The sequence below is a fragment of the Mesitornis unicolor genome, unplaced genomic scaffold, assembly GCF_000695765.1.
Source record: "Mesitornis unicolor isolate BGI_N332 unplaced genomic scaffold, ASM69576v1 scaffold45806, whole genome shotgun sequence".
NCBI classification, from domain to species: domain Eukaryota; kingdom Metazoa; phylum Chordata; class Aves; order Mesitornithiformes; family Mesitornithidae; genus Mesitornis; species Mesitornis unicolor.
In genome coordinates this window covers 11,411-32,225 of record NW_010193992.1, presented here as the reverse complement: position 1 = coordinate 32,225, position 20,815 = coordinate 11,411, and the positions used below count along the sequence as shown (strand labels likewise).

The window sequence follows — 20,815 nt, the reverse complement described above, 5'->3', positions numbered from 1 at the left end:
TTCCATTAAGGTGGTGCTTGCACTAAAGTTTACCAAAAAATGGAGTCTGGAAAAGATATTATCTTGACAATAAAGATAACTGAAGTGCAGAGCCATTTCTCCTCATTTAACCAAATGGAAACCTGTAAGCAGATGTACAAATACCTGGGCTTGATGGCTGAAAAGCGGGGGACTTTCTGGAGGTTTTGGTGAGAGGTGGTTGGAAAAACACAGGAGGAAAAAAATGCAAGTCTGATTAAAATGTATTTTGGTATTTCGGAACTAATTATAATTTCACTCAGTTGTTCTGATCTTCTCTTTTGCTGAACTATTTATGCTCAACTTTGACATTAAAATTTCATTCGGTTTGCTCAGAATTACTTTATTTAGCAATGTTTAATTAGATTTTTTGAGAACATACACATATATATTAAAAATTCAGAAGTACTCTAAACTGAAATAACATATTTCATTACAAAATGTGAACTTTCTATTTGATAAGAGGGAGCATTTTTTTTCTTTAAGTGAAAACTATTTCCTGGTTTCCCAGAATCATCAGAAAACCAAGGTGTCTGCCATTTCCTCGGCTCAAACAAGTAATGCAGGCTCCTCTGGGTCCCTATTTATGGCTTATTCCAATAAACTGCAACAATGACGGAGGGATGAAATCGTGGAAAGGTTCTTTGCAAGTAATTATTCAACAAGACGAAAAATCTGTAATTAGGTCATGACTTTCAGAGAGGATTAATGAAAACATTTTATATGTGTAAAATGAGTTTTAAATGCCAAAGTGTTCCATAATTATTTACTAGACCAGATTTGCTCATGCAAATAGTTTAGTACCCAAGATTCACTCAGAGAAATGCCTGTCTCACACTGATGTGTACCACATTATAAAATGCATCATTTAATTAATCATAAAATCCTGAGCAGTCAAAAATAATGGTAGCCAGCAGCTAAACTGCACACCAAATCTGCTCTGTAGCAACACATTTCAGTAAATATTGATAGGGTGAGAAGAGAAAATCAGAGTTAGCGTTTCTGCATCTACAGATTTCCTTTGGTTCATCTCACTTGTCGGTGAAGTTTTCTGGTTACACTCTGATTCCTGCTACACAGATTAGTTAAATAGGTCAACATCTTTCGGCATGTATGGTCTATGCTGCAGCAGCTCTGTGTTTGTGTTTAATTTTATCTACTTTTATGCGATAGCTAATTAATTAATTTAGGAATCCGAAGCAAACTTGGCCCGAAGATACCCAGCACCTCAGCACAGCGAGCGGCTGCCTGCAGGAGCTCTCCCTGGCTCACAGCGCCACCTAACGCCCGCCGAGCGCTGGCTGGGAGGAAACCGCGCTCTGATGGCCTTTTCGGCCTTTTAATCCTGCTCAAAATGCTGCTGAGAGCCACCCCTTTGGCCACCCTCGAGCTTCCACCACTAATAAGAACAAGTGCAGCAACGCTGAGTGGCTTGAAATGCGCGGCATCCGACAGCCTTTCCCTGGCTTACAGAAACAGAGTGCGCGCTTGTGAGGAGTTAAACGCGAGGCGCAGTGCTGCTGAGCTGTAGGGAGCTGGGGATAACCTCAGAGGAAAGAAAGGGAGGAAACTTTGAAAAGGGGAGTGTTATTACCAAAATCCAGACTTTCCCAGTTCCAAGCTTCATTATTCTGGAGAAAGATCCAGCTTGGTCCAGAGCTAAGTAAATTTTGCTTTCATATAAATATGTACAGAAGGGCTATACAGCTGCTGGATCTCCCCTAAGCAGATCAGGCTCAGTTCGACTAAAGCCAATAATCAAATTAAGAGTGGATGATCTGGGAAGATACCACATCTTTACATTTAACTCTTTAGAGAGGGGATACTTTAAGCTTTGTTGTCGGGACAGAGGCCACCGCAGCATCCTGAGAAGTGTTGAACGAGACACAACTTCTCGTTTCTCGCCCCAGCAGCTCTGAGGTCACGCACCAACAGCTACTGATTGTGCAGTATTTCACAGGTGACCCAATATTGGACTCAGTATCTATCAATACTGAACTCCAAACTCAACAAAACTGCCTACCACATAACAGACCCTTGTTACAGATAACAACACATGTCAAAATGGGCACTCTTGTCATTAGCGTGTGGTTACTCAATCTGCATAATTACACACGGTAATCATGCTGCAGCATGTTTGGAAATGCTAGATCTCATTTTCCCCAGTAAGCCCAAGTCATATGAATAGCTTCTGTAGGAACTACTACTTTAGATGCTATGAATTAATATTAAGATGAAATTGAATTAAATGTACTGATTTTAATGTAATGAATGCACTCATAACTATTTTTTCCCCTGAGAACCATCTGCAATTTAGAGACTTGCTAATCCTAATTAAATGCACTTTTCTTAAGTGTGTGCAAATGAACAGAGAAATCTGCTCAGTAACGCACATGCATATTTTCCTCTTTCACAAACGGGAAGAAGAAACTGGTTTGTGATTTAATGTTAGATCTTCCTTGTAAGAGAAAACGAGTGCTGCTGCTTAATTTCCAGACATACCGTAGTCCAACTATGTATCTTAACTAGCGATTCATTAAAAGCATAGGACGATCCCTCAAACGAGTGTTTATAATGCTACTCTGAACAGTTACAGTCACTGTACAGAAACACTATTTTAGTTGTGCCTTCCAGTGCACTTGAAGTCCCCTGATAACTTGCTTGGGGGCAACAAGCAGAACCTGGCACTCTGCAGATTGTTGTGCAAACCAGTCACCACCGGGCTTCATTGGCATCAGGGCGGTGGGAACCATAGCAGACCATTGAGTCAGGAGCACATCTCACCAGCCCCTCAGCCAGAGCAGCTTTATCAACACCAACAGTGAAAAACACAGATTTATTTGCTGGCTCCGGGGGAACCTTATTGCAGCCTTCCAGTTCCTGAAGGGGTCCTACAGGAAAGCTAGGAAGGGACTTTTTACAAGGGCAGGTAGCAACAGAACAAGGGGGGGGCGGTTTTAAACTGGAAGAGGGGAGATTTAGACTCTTTACTGTGAGGGTGGTGAGACACTGGCACAGGTTGCCCAGGAAAGCTGTGGATGCCCCTTCCCTAGAGGTGTTCAAGGCCAGGTTGGATGGGGCTTTGAGCAACCTGGTCTGGTGGCAGGTGTCCCTGCCCATGGCAGGGGTTGGACTGGATGAGCTTTAAGGTCCCTCCCAACCCAAACCATTCTTTGATTCTATTATTTCTTTTTTTGTTTTGGCCTTCAACCCAAAGAAAGTCTCAACCTTTCAATTAACCAGCTTAGGCTAGGAATAACAACGGAATAGTGGGGAAAAGAGTTTTAGCAGTATTAATGTAGTTCACAACTGAGAAACAAATTCTATGACAAAACAGACACGGCCACACTTTAAAAAGACAGCTCCAGAGTCTCATGCTGTTTGAAGATGCAAGAGACTTGAAGTCAGAAAGACTCCTCAATCTTCAGTTGAATATCCTTGTACTGGTCTTGTACCTTTAGCACCTCTCTATCAGTGAGATTGTTCTTTGACTTTTGATTTGACAGCTTGCATAGCTCACAAATTGGTATGGCAGTGTAGGCATCCAAATATGATACCTACAGTCACTCAAATACACGGCTATTGTCTAAGTCAATCTAGCTAATCCAGATTAATGGTGAAAAGAAGGACCCTTAGTGCTCCGAGGTGGCACCAAAGGAAAACCATGTTTGACAGCAAAGATGATTTGCAAAGCTCACACTTATTTCTTGCATCCTGTCTGCCATGCTGTCATTCAGCACTGCACAAAAATTCTGTGCAATTATGCTGCCCTGAGCCCAGCTGAACATCTTCAGTAGCAAGGCTCCAAGACCCCTCACTTGTGCACCACAGGCACTGTAAGAACTCACTGTTTGCGGAGCGAGCGCCAGATCCACACATCCCATCATCTTGTTCCTAAGCTCCCACTTTAAAAGCAGCGCTGTTGGGCAGGAGAAAAGCTTCATTTAAGTCAAGAAACTGGTCTCACCTACTTCTACAAACCTTATCATGGCAACAAGTGCCAGCCTAGCACACGGATCAACAGCTTAACCTGTGAAGTCAACGAGGCTTTGGTCACTCATGTAAATGCCCTTAAATGCAGTTGACTTACACTGAGGATCACATCTGATGGGGTCCCTTTCTCTGAAGGCCGAGTTGCCTTTGACAGGTATTTTCTAGCAGTCTTCCAAGCCCAAACTTTAGTTCTGGGATATGGTCAGAGGCGTTGGTGAGGTCTGACACTGCACTCGAGTTCCCAGAACATATCAAGACCTAGAAATTTTTCAGAACAGTTTCAGCTCAGATTTATTCTGAAGCCTCACCAAAAAAAAAAAATCCTTGCTCTCCTAATAATTTCTTATTACCCCAATAACTAAACTTTCTTTCTTGAAGGAAAATAACTGAAAGGAAAGAAACCAACAGGTTTCTTCATTATTTTAAGAGTTTTCCCCTACAGCCTCACAGATGGATTTTCTGGGAACTGAATCAGTATTTTGATGTAAGCAACCTGAAGAGGGCACAAATTTGGTTTTGCTTATTGGCAGTGTGAATATGATGAAAGGTCAAGTGAATATGAAATTCCAGGCCACTCATTTTGAGCTTTAAAAGCAAGACACAGAAACGAGTTTTGCAAAACACCAAGTCTATATTTACATCCACAAGTAATAATATACTCAACTAAAGTGAAATACTTCATAAATTAAATGAGTGATGTGTGCTCACTGCTTGACAACTTCCGGCTTCAACAATTAAAATAAAACAAAATGGAATGAAATAAATACATAAATGAAAAAAAAAAAAATCAACGATTTGTACCTCTATATATGCACTGTTATTTCCAAAGAAACATACAAAACCAGTAGTATCCCAATAGTTAATACTGATGGGCAAAGTGTATTCTGAAGTACAGGGCTGTGCTGCCATGAAATGAGTCTTCATGTCCATTTTTCCATTCCAACCCCAAGACACCTACCAAAAAAAAGTCTTGAGGAAAACTGTACCAGCAGGAAGGGAGATGGAAAACAAGTCTTAGGTCTCTTTGTTGAAACATCTTTAAAAACCAGCCCTGTGCATTTTAGTCACACAACCCCGTAAGGTACACAGTTGATAGTTACAGCATGCATTCTATAAGACTTATTGAAAGATCACGCAAAAAAATAGATTAACCATTTTCCAAGTGAATTCATCGTCAAAAAATAGGCTATAAAAGTGCAAAACTAGGAAAACAAAAATCTAGATTATATACATATGGCTCAGCTTATGAACAGGAAAAAAGGTAAATAGTGTACAATTTCCTGATACACAGCACTTCATTACATCGCCAGTTTACAGAGACATTAAAAATAGGTCCCATATACAGGAACTAAGACATACAACTGGAACATCTCAAGTTGCATAATGAAAAAACAAGAGTTTCTAGGTTTTGCTATTTTACACTTGCTGTGTGAGGGAAGAGAGAAAAATGAACAGTGCAAAATTTTTCTTTTTTTTCTTTTTTTTTTTTCTTTTTTTTTTTTTTACTAAAATATATGGAAGTCAAAGCCAGGTACAGAAGAAATTAACTCTTAACTACAGGCTTTATGAGAAGCAACTAGGAACACAAGTCAAAATATGCCACAATTCTGCCTTACTGGCTGGTAACTGGCCATCTTCCCTTTACAAAAATTAAACTGCACGTGCATTAGAAAAAACTCTTGTTGTCTTCACAAAAAATAAAAGGAGATATTCTCCCATTAAGAGGTTATTTCAAACACCCAGTAGATGCTAAAACTCGACGTCAAGAAGCTTCCAAGCACAGTCAAGCAGGCTACACCATAGCCACATCCCTTTTGAAGTCTGCAGATCCCACGTCTGTATTGCAAGTCTGTTTGTGATGTTACAGTTTGGACAAAGGTGCAAAGTAGTTTTCCTCTAAATGCAACTGCATTGAGTTTAGTACAAAACTAAACATTGGAGACATTTAGATTAGTATTGTTTCTCATACGAGTCCTAGGTATTTTCTGCTGTAAAAGTTTGCATGTTGGTAGAGATGTTTAAGAGGCTCCTCTGAAGAACAGCAACCAATGCCAAGAGAAGAATCCACCCATATTTCAGGAACACCATACTGAAATCCAAATGTCAAGTATTGCCTCATCATTGCATTTAAAAATATGCTGGAAACAACTCCAGCGAACAGATCCCTCCAACACACTACGGCCCAAACATATACAAGGCAGATCAGCGTAATATCAGCACCATTGCTTTGAACTTCACAACATTTATTAACTGGACAGTTTCAGACAGTTTATTGGGAAGTTGTTTTAAAAAACTAACATAGTTCAACAGAAAAAACAGATGAGAAACTTTCACCTTTACGAAAAAGAAAAATTAAGCCAACAGGATTTCAACATCAGCAATAACAGTTTACCTGAGGTGCAACGATTATATATTCTTTCAAAGAGAAACTCTTCAGCAGCGCTCAAGTATGTAAAAATATAATTCCTACCTAATATTTGGTCAATTAATTCTAACGAGAAATACTCAAAAGTCAATGTCAAGATATACATTCTCCACACAACTTCATAACCCAACTGTTTAGACTATTTTTTATGGCTATTTGGTACAACAAGTTAACAGAACCAGTATTATAAAACTGTAGTGTTTCTATATATAGTACAATCACAGCTTAGTTCAGTAGCTTTCACTATTCGTTTTTCCTCGAGGGATGAACTGCAGGTATAACTCCATAGAACATGCACTTGTGTCCGTAGACCTAGGGGAAAACAGAAAAAAGAGTTTTGTGGGAAACAACTACAAAAAATAGTACAATACAGTTTTTGTTATGAGGAGTATATTTAAAGCAAAGGGAATTTATTCCACAGCCTTGCATAAGTGTATCTAGAATTTTATATTGCCGTACAAGGTCTGTGCCTTCTATTTGACAAATAGAAGTTGGCAATCAAGCCTACTTTTGAACATACTCAATCCCCAAGCCGAAATACAAGCAGGCAATTGACTCAGCTTTAAAAAGTAGAACTAGACAAAAATATGCTTAGTAGGGGGACAACAAAAGCAATGAGATAAGAGTATCAAGAAATAAAGTATTTTAAAAGCTGTCAACTAGATGCAAGATTGCTCTGCTCCCCAGATATGTAAAATCTTCCATAAAATAGTGCATGCTGGTCCCGGTGCTACAGCATTCAAGACATATCGCCTTAAACTTGAATGAAGAAAATTATCTGTAGCTCTGGGTTTGAAAAAAGCATACGGGCATATTTATTTATAGTTGGGCATATTTATTTATAGTTTTACAGAGTACTTATCTCCTTAGCAGCTAAGGATGTTGCAAACACAATGGAGTTGTTAAATTCTGAGATACAGCTATAGGACTGAAGAGATGAAGCACGGGAATTGAGAATGCCAGGCTAATTCTTTTCACTTGGCCTGTTTCCCTGAGAGGCTACACCCACCCCTCAGTCAAACAAAGGAAAAACTATTTGGAACAACCTCTCCAGTACATAAAGATAACCTGTCAAGGAGCTATCGGGAAACCCTCACTTCCCTATGAAATAATCCACCAAAAAGTCTTCTTGTTTGAGGCAATCCTCACAATCTTCAGAAGTTGTAAAATGAGTAATGTCCACATTTTCAGGAAGGACTTAACCAACAGAACCTCTCACAGGATTCATGGCCTGTAGTAACAGGCGCTTCCTCTCATTTCCAGTTCTCCACATGATGTTTCCCCACCCCTATGTACTGACTTAAGGGGAAAGCCCTTTCACTGAACCTTTCTCACTGGTATTGTAACTAATTAATATATATTATTATATATTGTTATCCATTTCTTTTAGGAAAGGAACATCAATGCAATTTTTTGCAGGACATTACCACTATTCAAAATAACCGATGCTGCTACACCAGTATTTGCCTTACTTCATAGAGAGAGGGGGTTTGTATTTTCAGCTCTTCTGGTTCAGACTTTCATAACCTCTCATCACACTGTGCAACAACCTTTGATGTTATGAGTACACAAGGCAACATTTAAGTAACAGTTAGTTCAAAAGGTTTGTTTACCATTTCTTGAAGTAAATGTTTAAGTCGTCTTGTCACTTGGTCGAAAGCGTGCATTACCGATGAAGCTCTCATAACTTCGCTTTTGTAGCACGCTGCTCGGTAAGTGTTGGTATGACACTGATCTCTTTCCTGACAAAAATAAATTTAGAGGAGTTAGCATTATTTCCTGCTAATCTAGGTGGTCAGACATGTGAGCAGGTCTGTGCTAGCAACCAAATCCCAGAATACCACAGGTGCTACCACAAATCATCTCACAAACATGGCCCAAGACAGGATATCCCTAGTCCTATTAGGGGATTATGCGAAATTCAGTATCCATAGCAAATATAGAAAGAATGACAAATATTAATTTAACAACTTTGTTCCAAGTTGTATACACAAGATGGACGTGATGTCCATCTCTCCAGATTTTGTTTATTTTATTTGCAAGAAAGAAACATCTTTGCTTAACTCATTGCACATCAGGCTTCATTTTAAGAAGGTTCAAGCACTGCAGTACATTCTATAGCACAATGCCCACATATCCACTTTCTGTATGTTTGAAAACTGCATTTTGTCATATCAGTATTTGAGAGGAAAACCAGGTATATTGCATTATAGCCATCACAGATTATATGGCAATTGTGACACTTTAGAGAGTGTTAATATATATTTACTTGAAGACCTTTGTTAAGCAATTTTCAGTCTAGTATACAGGTAATTTCATGTTTATCTGAGACCATTAATTCAGATTTATATATGTGAAATCAATGCCTCTTCCGTATTAAAGTCTTATTAGCTTAAGCAAACAGTCAGAAACACTTCATAAAATTGAGGAAAAAAGTCAAGAATCATTACTCCCAAAGGATACAAAAAGCCCAACTACCATCCGTATTCCATGAAAGCTTTAAATGCAGCATTGAAAAAAACTAGCAAGCTTTAATTAAATTAAAATGGCAAAGCTAAATTAATATTTCAACAGAATCTACAAAGCCATTGGAGTGTGTCATGAGCAATTGTCTTTAATTTGCAGCCTCTGCCAGATCAATCAGCCAACAGGTTATCCTTGATAGCATGTTGCCATCGCAAAGGCAACTAATTTGAAAATAACACAAACTGAGTGGTTTCAGAATGTTTCTGTCTCTTCAGGGCAAGGCAGAATGGCAGAGCTTACAAGCAATAAGGGAAGGCATCATGCTTTAATCAAGTTTGCCAAGTGGAACATATTCTCATGACAACTTGATCCAGCATTTAACATGCGACATAACATGTTCACAGGACCTAAATAATGTTGCCAAGAGGCACACAGGCCCTTACAAAAGGGTTTGACATCATGTTTTATAATATCACCAGAGTTCAGTAAAAAGACTGCAGAAAGCTGCAGGTCTACACCTGCAGTACTTTGCATACGATATCTTACAAAACACATCTCTGAGGAGCTGCAGGTCTCAGACAAACAGCTGTACTTCAGCTTTTTAACAAAAACAGAGTTTGCTGAAACTTTCATCTTCGCTGTCTCCACCCACATTAAAACTTCAATTATGAGAAGTTTGCCTGTCTGCTGCCCTCCACCCTCTCAAACAACCATCAGGGTTTGGGTTGGGTACCTCTGAACAGAATGGTTGGAAAATTAGGAGATTAGCCTAAAAAGCCTACATTTTATTGCATGGGGCTTTTATTGACGTTGCTAAGAAAACCCACAGAGGGGGTCTTGTTTCACAAGTCTTTCCAATGTAGGTAGCAGCCATAAAAAGTTGCTTTTCTTGCCCTGAGACAGCACGGTGTAACAAACAATGAAATCTTTATTTCCATGACAACAATACCACCAAATTAGTTGCAGCCCTAGTTTTGAGAGCTCTAAACAAGAAACAGTAGAGAGCTCCTGTCTCCAGGCTTGTACCAAAGAGGAAGAAAAGCCTACCACAGATTTTTCTGGCAGACAGGTGGAGCTTTCAAAAGAAGAACAAGGTGGATTCCAATGCTGAAGTCATTGTTTAAAAATAGGATTGCATCAACTGCTACTTCAGCAGGCGAACCTCACTGAGACTACTGGCAAAAGAGAGTTTCCCTATCCCCAACATACAGCTGTGCTGGAAAGGAGCAAGACACTGCCCACCATCTCGTCCTCAGGGTACAGACTACTCTTCTCCAGCTGCTTGAAGCTGGAAGACTTTCTAACTTTCCCCTTCCTGCTTTCATTAAAATTAATAGTTTTATACAACATCAAGAACATTCCCTCAAAATCTTGAGCGTTCTACCTGCTCTGTCAGTTAGTGCAAATTAACATGGTTTAGTCCTTCAGCACAGTCATGTCCTCCACCAAGTGCTGAGATCACACATTTAGCTCTTAGCTGCTATCAGCCATTATTTATTTTTTAAAAGGAAATTAAAAAAGGTCTTACAAAGCGCTGTAAATTTCACAATTGCATGAATGCCTTCTGAGCTCAGAAAAAAAACCTGTATGTATTTCATTCTCTCAGACCACTAGGAATCAAAAGACAGCAACAGCATTTGTCTTTCTGCCTGTCCCTCCGCATTCTGCGCATAACCTAGTGCCCATTTTACATTCCTCACAGCAATTCACAGTGCAGTTCATGGTACACAGACAATGCTCTTCACGAAACTAGGAATTAACTCCATTTCACAACCACTTCAGTGAGTCAGAGCTGTGATGCTGGCTCTTCCTTTATCCACTCCCTACCGAGACTGGAAACAGACTGTAACACTTTCCCTCATCCTTCCATAACCCACTAGGAAGTCTAAATATTCCTGAAGCCCACAACCTTAAAACAAGCAAACAAAAACAGAACAGAGTCAGCAAATACTTTTTTTTCCACATAACTAAATGCAGTTTTAGTATTTTGCAGTTTGCTCTGACCTAAGGTAAGTATTCCTGCTTGTTATGAACCCAGACCACTTCAGAGGAATAATCCTACTGCTTCCAGACTTTAAGAACTTAGCAACTACACAGCACGCCCATGCACACACTACTCATTTTTATAATAGGATCTTAATTTCAGAATTCAAAGTCCTGTATTTGTAGCTAAGTCCGTACTGACCTCAGCTCAAAGTCATAAATACAATTTCTACAAACAGTCAGACAACTGATTAAATATCACCTAGCACCTTTTAGTCTTGGCCTCCTACTAAGTTTTGAAAATGTGGACTAGGAACAACACACAAAAAGCCTGTATTTCCTAAAAGTACCCAAGTTTTCCAAATACATCAGAAAACATTTTATCTCTGCTAGGCCCAGATTTTTCCACAAAGCACTACTACTTAGTGCAATGAAACACCATAATTAGAATAACAGATACATTTGTCTTGATTTAACAAAGTATTCTGTTCCTACTAAAACCTAACCTTTATAAATAGTCATTGGAAGAACAGAGATATAAGATTTAAATCATAGCTTTATGATTTGTAATACATCATTTTCTACAACTAAAGGGAATAATTGCCCTTGATAGCTTTTTTTTTTTCGTTTGGTAAGAGGTTTTATTCATGTTCCAGATGGTCCAAGACTTCTTGCATATTAAGCAGAAAGGCTCATTCCATATCCTGGATTAGTTAGCATGTCTGGAGTGCTCTGGCAAGCAAACAATACATGTTTGCTATCAGAGACCCATGGCAGGGAGGAGGAAGGAACTTGAGGAACTTTAAATCCCTCTTTAAAATTCAGACCTTCCATGCCTAATTGCACAAGCCAGAAGTTTGCTGAACCTGGATTTTAAATTCAAAATCCAAGCACTGACTGGACTTGGCAAAACGCTAAGTATAATTTAATTTTCTCTGTTTCAAGGTGGGTACGCACTTATTTATATTTCATTCGCCTTCCTTTGTAACAATGTAAAACATTTAAGTAGGAAGGATATACAGTACCTTCTTCTGTAGAGCTGGTTACTTGGCCATTGCTAGATCCACCAGAACTGTAAAGTGATCCAGAGCTATATGGCTCGTAAGGTTTGAGAACAGTCAATACATTAGGAGGATCCACATCATCTGAATTCAGAAGCCCTTGTTTGGTTGGCAAAACAGAGGATGCAGGTTTGGTGCGAGAACATTCCTGAGGTAGCAGATTTGCATATCTGTTTGCAACACGAAATCTGCTCATTTCATATCTTCTGTAATTAGCCATTGGAGAGTCAATATGTTCAATAGGTAACAGATTAGGTTTCATTCGTTTAGAAGATGTTTCACCATAGTCTAGATTTACATTGCTCACAGATTTACTACAAACATCGCCGCTTCCTAGATGGTAAGACCAGGCAGGTTCATTTAGATGAGAGTCGAGAGCCCCAGTTGTACTGCTGCTTACTAGGCCAGATTGAGACACTGGGACATTCGGAACTTTCGATTCAGATCTTTTTACTCTGTCCAATACTGGAGAGATACTGGAACTGGAGTGCATTTCTTGCTGAGGGTGTCTAAAGTTATTTGCCTGAGCTCCAACATTACTTTGCTGTTTATGAAACTTGAGGTTACTTGGGGCTGTGCTGCTCGAGTCAGTCGCTGAAAAGAGAGGAACTTGTGGAAGGTGACTTTGTTTAGCTTTTCCCGTTGGCAACAGTTTTTGCTGTGTAGATGGAGAAGCCTTATTTTTATTAGATATAAAAGGCAGAGGAAGCACATCTTTACCAAGCAGAGCTGGAGGGCATCCAGTGCGCCTGGATTTAGCTAGAGCCTTGCTTCTACAGCCATTTTTGTTAACAGTGTCAGGGTTGTATTTGTGTATCAGCCTCTGGTGCATCATTAGGACTTCTGGGTAAAATGTTCTGTAAGGACAAAATGGGCAGGTGCTGGGTGCTAGGAGGCCTTTAGTTGAAACCACTAAACAGTCTTGTGAAGCCCCAGTAGATAAGTTCAAAGGCTTTACTTGAGAGTCCACCATAGGTTTGTGTTTGTAGTTTTCAGTGCACTCTCGCACATCGTTCACAATTTTTCCATCCTTTAAAGCACAAACATACTGGACGTCATCTCCCTCTGATGCCACAGAAGTCTTTCTCTTTCTTTTATGAGGAACACTGGGCTGAGCTTCCTTTGTTTCCTTCTCAGCCTTTAGTTTTTCCAGGTAAGGAGTGGGCACGCTCTCGTGTATTTTATTCGAATTGTTACAAACAGAGCCTTTGTTCAATTCCCTAGAATTATTTTTCACTTTTAAAAGGACTGCGCTGCCTATTGCATTGTTGAAGGACAGAGCTTCCTTTTGCTGCTTGGCAGGTGGGTAGTCCTTAGCATCTTTGGCACGATCAAAAAGCCTCTTCAAATTTTTGGTTTCTTGAGCACCATTGGCAGCCAGCAAGAGCTCCATCTCCCGACTCTGTAATGAAACTTTGCTGTCACTTTTCACATCTGCTGCACTATCAGCTTGCTTGTCCTTGTGATGCCTCTCTAAATGATACCTCAGTGAAGTTTTCTGTGCTGCTGCGTACTCACAGAATTCACATTTGTACGGTTTTTCACCTGAAACACAGTTTTATCAGTAAATAAGTTTGATACAATTTGAAGTCTTGAATACAATTAAAGGCAAGGGAATAACAAACTGCAAAACAGTAAAATAGACTTCTTTACCCCTTCTACATGCTCGTGTTTTTTAAACTCGTCTAAATCATTTCAACAACTACATCTTACTGCTTTTACTAACTACAGTGACATCTTCTGGCTACGATGAAGATTTTCCACACATTGGCTATGTACAGAGATGGTAGCTGACAATACGTTTGGCAGAGATAAGCAAGAAGTATAGCTGTGGGTCAGCTCCAAAAATTTGTAGCCCTTGATCATACCACAAGTATGCTATTCAACAACACAAATGTTGCAGTTCATCTATAAATAGAGCTGTTTCAAAAGAAACAGGGACATACATTAACAGAAGTAGATAGAGCTTGCCTGGCTATGAAAAACAAAAAGTTGATCTCAAAAATAGACACAGCTTTTTCCCAGGTAGCAGCAATTGGCAGATGATCAACTCAGTATCTGGGAAATAGGCTTTTTTTAAAACAAAAAAAAAAAAACAAAAGCAAAAAAACCCCACAGAACAAAACAAACAAAAAAACCCCCACACCAACCACCCACTTTTTGCTAGACTGCTAAAAGCAGAAAGAATTAAAAGTTTAAAATATACTGTAGCCTTAACAGTACTTAATGTAATTAGCCCTATTCAAAAAGATTTACGCTTATGTAAATAATGAATTCCCTCTGAGTATTTTTAATTGGATTTTTTTTTTAATTAATAATTTTGAAGACTATTTTTGTTTTTCTTAAGCAAAACCAAACACTCCATCTAGCTGGACTCAGCAGACTTCCTTCCCCTCCCACAAAGGTGAAGCCCATTTACCTGTATGAGTTCTGAGATGAATATTGAGGTAATAATTTGAGCGAAAATACTTTCCACAATAGCTGCATTCTCTGGAGGCTCCAAGGTTTTTAACTTTTGCTCTTTCCAAACCATGTTCATTTTTATCTTTGGGAGAAAATATAGCTATGTTATGAAGAGCAAATGCAAATTTGGAGTCTCATTTAAAACTATAAGTAACTATCTTAACTTTTTTTAAAGAAAAATACAGAATGATGAACTGTTGTCAGCTTCTACAGCCTGCAAGCTCCTTTTGTTCTGTGCTGCTGCACACTTCGCAATCAAAGAGCAAAGGAGTTAAAAAGGTTTCTATCTGTGTCAAGTAACACTGCGGTTAGTGACTGAAACGAAAAAGCCCCAGAGAACAAACAAGATGCAGAACTAGGTCTCAAAGAAGTAAAAAAAAAACCAAACTTGTCATGACTGACCTATAGGAACTTGATGGAGAACGGCCCATCTAAAAAATTCATACAGGTTATAAACCGCATTTTTTTATTAAAGGGAATACTTCAATTAGTAAGCATGGGCACGATGATTCAGACTGTAAACCTGCTCTGTGCATCATGGTAAAGCACAAGAAGGTGTTTTGGGGAGGAAAGGTGGGGAGGAAGATGGAATTTCTTATTAATTGTAATATTATAATAACTTCTGTGCTAATCAATGGCGTGTCGTGCCTGTATAACAACATCTTTAGATTTAATGAGTCATCTTCTGTCACTGGAAGCATTAATGCTTAAGCTTTGACAAATACTGGAGCTGGAAAGTGACAGGGGTTGCTACGCTGTGAAACACGTATTCAAGGAACAAATGCACACATTAAAAACGGTTCCACTCAAGTGTAGGCAGCAGCAGTTACCACTGGAGGGCGGCAAGTACAGCACAATGTCCAACAAGAAAGCGGAGAGAGCTGACACACAATACACCATTCAAATCAACGGGACTTCAGCAGTTTGAATTCTAAAAACCATCAAGACAACTTCAGTAAAATATCCAAGTTAGAGCTGACCAGAAAGCTACAGTGGGAAGAGAAGGAAGGAGATGTTTTGCTTGACTAAGATGTTAGATACATAACAGATAGCTTAAAACAGTCCTCTGAAGTTCCTGTGTGCTGGAAAGCTTCTACACTGGAAACGCAAAGTATGGCCAAAGTATGGCTCAAGCAAGCCATGGCTGTTTTAAACAAACAGCTCCTGTCTCAATAAGCGTGACTCAGCATCTCACTATGAGAGCTGTTGTAGTTCAGGATAAGACACTGAGAAACAAAACAAGCAAGTTAACATTAGGTAATAATTTCATTCCTTTGTTACTGGAGGCAAAATAAAGGGCTGCACATTACCAGAAATGGAAAAGTCAGGCGTGTATGCCAGGACATTCTGTACGTTGTGTCTTTTCTTGAGATTACGCACGTGTCTGCTCTTTAAATGCAGACTCAAAGCATGTCACACACAGGAGTGCTAGATCAGCTACAAGATTTTTCACTACTCCTTCTTGTCCCCAGACATGCAATCTTTTCTAATTAAGGAATCATTCAGCATCACTTGTTTGTCTAAGACACATTGAGATGTAGAATTAAGCCTGGGTAACATACAGACTGAGCCCATATACTCTGTCAAACAGAACTGTTAGCAAGGAAGAGGAGTTAAATATATACCTCTCCTACATACATGATGTCCACATATTAATAGCCTGCATGCATATCCTTAAGCAACTAATTTTAATTTGCAGGTTCTGACATTCAGGCTTTCGAGTTACCTACTGCTCAAAAGAGACACATAACCTGCAGTTTGACAGAAAAAGGTTGGAATTATTCCTTACTTTACAGCTGCTCATATTGAGCACTGGATGTTTGCTGCTCGCTCTTTCAAGATGCAGGGAAAAAAGTCAAACTGCAACGGTTTCTTCAGAAATACTACTTGTGAAAACACTTGCTGGACAAGCAGCAATATGCAAGTTTTACTGGATGCTTTTAAGTAAGAATCTTGCTATTGCAGGTGTGAGAGAGAGAGGAAGACAAGGGGTAAGTAAACAGTAACTTTTCCTAGACCGAATGTTATTTAAAGTATTTCAATTATTCCAGTAACCCAAATCGTAACTGCAAGATGGCCCAACACAACTTTAAAGATCACAAAATGGCAGTGTCAGAGCCTCTCTTTGTGTCTCTTTTTCTCTTTCCCCACCATAACATTTCATTTCTCTGGCCAAGTTTTGGCAATCTAACCGAGAAAGGCAAGATGTATTCTTTGGCTCTAAAGAGTTCCTAAACACTCCAGTAACAGCTGTTTCAAACTTACATGCTCAAAAAGTTACTCACCTAAACTAAGCGTTTCTGGAAGCCCGTCTTCAGATCCATCTTCAGAGCCTACTTCTATTCGTTCTCCCGCTCCGTTTTCATCCAGACTTGCAATTATATCACCACAGTACGTCCTTGAAGCAGCCGAAGTGTCTCCATCAGTCCGCCTGTCTCTCTTATGCACTCTGGAATGAAGGACCAGCTGGTGGTATGTTCTGAAGGCTTTTCCACACTCTGAGCAGTGCGTTGGTTTCTCTTTGTTCTGGGACAATTTAGAATCCATCTCCATAAAAGGCACTTCACCACTGGGATGCTTCAGTTTGTCTTGAGATAAGTTACCATTCCCTGTATAACTGCTGTTTTTATTTACTTTTGACTTCCCTGTAGTTTCATTCCGGCTACCTTTATTTGCATTCCAAATTTCACTGAGTTCCTCTCTCTCAGAACATGAATCATCATTGTCTGTACTTCCTTCTTGCCCGGGTTCTTTAACGTGACCACGGCGAACTGCAATTTTACCTTTGGTAGCCAGCTGCCACGCTTGATATGTGTTGAAAGGATCTAGTTCTGGTATCCATTTTGCAGGTTTTTGTGATTTGTCCTTTTCTGGACCCGAGGTTGGTCTTAAGTTAAACAATCGCAAAAAATCCTCTTTCTGAGACGTTTCCTCTGCATTAGGTTCATCAGTCACCTGGGGGCTTTCACCACTAGGTACTGATTCTTTGGTGTGCACTTTACTGTGCTCCATTAGAGTCTCTTTATTGTGAAATAGGAAACCACAAACCATACACATTTTGTAAGGTGACGTTATATTTTCAGTTACATGCTCCTGCACTACCTCATTTATTGTTACGGGGCCTTCGGAACTTTGTTGGTGTCTGTTTCTAGAACCAGGCTTTCCAGTATGTGTTCTCATGTGATTTTTGAGGAACCACGGCTCCTTAAATCTTCTTCCACATACGTTACACCAATATGTGAAAGAATCTTTATGCTTCTTCATGTGTGCCTCAACATCAAAAGCCTTATCAAATGTTTGTCCACAAACTTCACAACTAAGTTCTTCACTGTCCTTTGCATTGTTTGGTGAAGGCAAATTTGTTCTTGCTTGACATTTATCTAGAGGACTAAGATACTCTGCTTCAACACGCAGGACAGCTGGTTCACAAAGAGTGGGTCTATGCTGCGTTAAAACATGCTTACCAAGCTCTTCGGGATGTTTAAAAGTCTCGTCACAAAACATGCAGTCCAGAGGCATGCATCCCTCAGCTTGCATGAGAAACTTCTCTTGCAAGCTTTTGTACGAAATGGTGTTTGTTCCTTTTATTGTCATTGCGGCATCGTTGTTCTCCATCTGTGCACCAACAGCACTGGCTATTCCATCTGGCCCATCCATGTATGTCATGAGAGGCTGAGTGGGCATGTTTTGTACCTGCTGTTTTCTATTTCGTGTTTTAAGGTAACATTCAGTTCTTTGGGGATGCTCAGCGATCACAGTAAGGACACTTGTAACATTCTCCAAGATGTGCTTAAAAGTCTGCTAAGCTACAAGACCTCTGCCAGAAATAGAGAGGTTTGTCTTCCACAAGCCAAAACTTATTTCTTCTTCATTTTTATCTGTGTTCCCACATTGCTGAAAGTGTATCCACAGGTTCTCTCAGTGACGGAATGAGGTTTTTTGAGGAACTATTTCTTCTTTTCAAGTCAGTAGAAACAGTCAGTTGCACTTAGTTTTTTTGTACAAATATTTCAAATAGTTGCATTGGACAAAATACACTCAAGGACAAGTTCAGTGCCACAAAGAACTCCAGCACCTGGAAAAAAAGACAAAATAGTCAGAGTTTTCAAAAGAAAAGTTACTGTCTCCCAGATAATGAAAACACTAGGGCTAGAGAACTATTGAATGCTCTTGAACACAGAAGGCATACTTTTGATAAACAGTGAGTGAAGGACAGCTAGAAGTCACTTTTCTACCCACCACAGATGAAATAGTATGGTCCTGAACATCCCTGTATCCCATTGGCTGGGCTTCTGTATTAAGATTGCTATATAAAAGCAATTCTTTGTCTACTATCTATTCTAAACCTACTCTTATCTAGTTATATAAAGCTGCTGAAACCATATTTCAATACATAAATTAGTGAACTCATAACACAAATGAAGCAAGCCAAAGTAACCCTTCCCTGAAACTGTGAAACCACTGTTTAGAGGGGCACAGTAAAACTTTACTTTTTTGTTCTTTAAAGGCTGTTGAGCGCAAAAGTCTGTTCTTGGTTTGTGGTTTGTTGGTTGGTTTTTTTCTCTTAAGACTACACAGCTTGGAATTAACTTTCCTAGTTCTGGTGCACAGGAAGCATCAGGACTAATCTTTGTATTAAGTACTCAAATTTTTTACTGTCATCCACAGATTTACAATCTCTGACAATTTTGGGCTGGCACAATTAGATCATCTCAAAATTTGAACTAAACTCTCTCTCGAACACAAAAAATGTGTTTTATTGATTATACTCAAAGGGAAGGTTTAAGATTACACAAGATTAAAAAGGGTTATAATATAGTTAATCACCACTGCAATTTAAATCTCTAAGTCTGAAAGAGTTATAATGTCTGTTAGCAGCAATTAATGGCCACCATTCTTTGGGCTAGGAAATTCAGGGCAGCAATTCAAACACAACCCTGTAATAGTTCAGGCTCCAGGGATTACCATGACAAATAGTGGTAGCAGGTAAAGATATGGCACTCTATACAGCTGAGGTCACTTCCTCCAGTCTTTTCTGATCAGCAGTGCCAGTCAGACAGGAAAAGGTGGTCTTAAGCCATTAAATCTTAAATTATTTCAGCTGAAATCAGCCACCAAAACTTGAACTGTTTATACAGTCTGAGGCCCAGAAACATCTGCCAAAGAGCAGCTAACGCTCCTGTGGGGTCACCTGCTGGCAGAACCAGTGTGTAACAGCCATGGCAGGTTCATGAGACAGGCCTTTAATCAACCAAAGTGAAAAGGCAAATACCTATAGGTTTGATATGATGCCTTCAACTATACTGGATACCTTTACCTACCACAGAACAGCCAAGCCCATGCAAGATAACCATCTCGAAAAGGAAACACAACAACGCATTGCTAGGATTAACAGGTCCAACATCTCAAACATTTTAACCACTTACTGCACTACAGCCTGACCCTGAGAATACACTTTGGTTTTAATTTGAAAGGTTAGCAGCTCCTTTTCCACCACCACACAGACAAGATGATCCTGTAGCCTAATGAAGATGGATAAACAAAACCACCAGAATACCAATACAGGGTAAAATTGTGGTTGCCTGTTGTTTGTCTTCCATTTTTTCCACCTTTCCAGAGCTCAGTGAATTCATTGCCCAGTCCTCTAATCCAGGTCTGGACAACAATCAGACCTAACACCAAGAAGCTTCTAACATTTTAAATATGAGTTGTTTCAGGACTGGGCCAAAACTCATCGTATGCCAAGTTAAACATGAATGGAGAGATCTCGGGGGTAAGGCAGACCGCATAAGAGAGAATCAGCCACTGACTGACAGGTTGATAGCAACAAAAGGTGGAGTTTCTGCAGCCAAAGTCTCTTTTCTAACTACACCCTTTATTCCCATTTTCAGTTTTAATCACTGCCATGATTAACACTTCCTCTTCATATAATGACTCAAAAATCTTTTGTAACAGGCAGGTTCAGTCCATGGTGTGTCATTTCTGAATGACTTCTATTGCTGCCTTTGCTTTTGCCTTTCTACCTTCCCCATTCAGTTTTGCCTTTCTGGCTTTCACTCACTCCCTATACACAGGTGAAGAAGCTATAACAAAAGTTTGAAGGTGAAGTATTCAAAAAGCTTTCCCTTCTGTAAAACATGAGGAAAAACATATCAAAGGGTACTGGCTACCATGTTTTACCTCATGTTTCAACTTGCCATTTTGTTCTATTTCTACTGTAGTTTTAAGAGGTTTGTTGTTTTGGTTTTTTTTTTTTTTTTACACAACAGGGTAACATGCTGTGGCAAAGCTCGTGTGCATAAATGGTGACTACCTGCCTGAAAATAACCTATTTGCAAACCAAAAATGAACAGAAACTTTGAAAAACTCCTAAACACCAATAATGAATATCCAGGCAAACAAAAAC

General features: G+C 39.5%; 1 protein-coding gene across 1 annotated transcript; it reads right to left on the bottom strand.

Moving 5' to 3' along the window:
• Positions 1-6,040: 6,040 nt before the first annotated feature.
• ZNF217 (zinc finger protein 217) lies at positions 6,041-18,093 on the bottom strand. Its single transcript, XM_010187638.1, has 5 exons — positions 16,695-18,093; positions 14,366-14,491; positions 11,911-13,491; positions 8,050-8,178; positions 6,041-6,748 (listed from the first exon to the last, which is right to left on the bottom strand). Exons 1-4 carry the CDS (start codon positions 18,091-18,093, stop codon positions 8,069-8,071), a joined length of 3,216 nt encoding a protein of 1,071 aa, XP_010185940.1. The 3' UTR covers positions 6,041-6,748; positions 8,050-8,068.
• Positions 18,094-20,815: the final 2,722 nt, after the last annotated feature.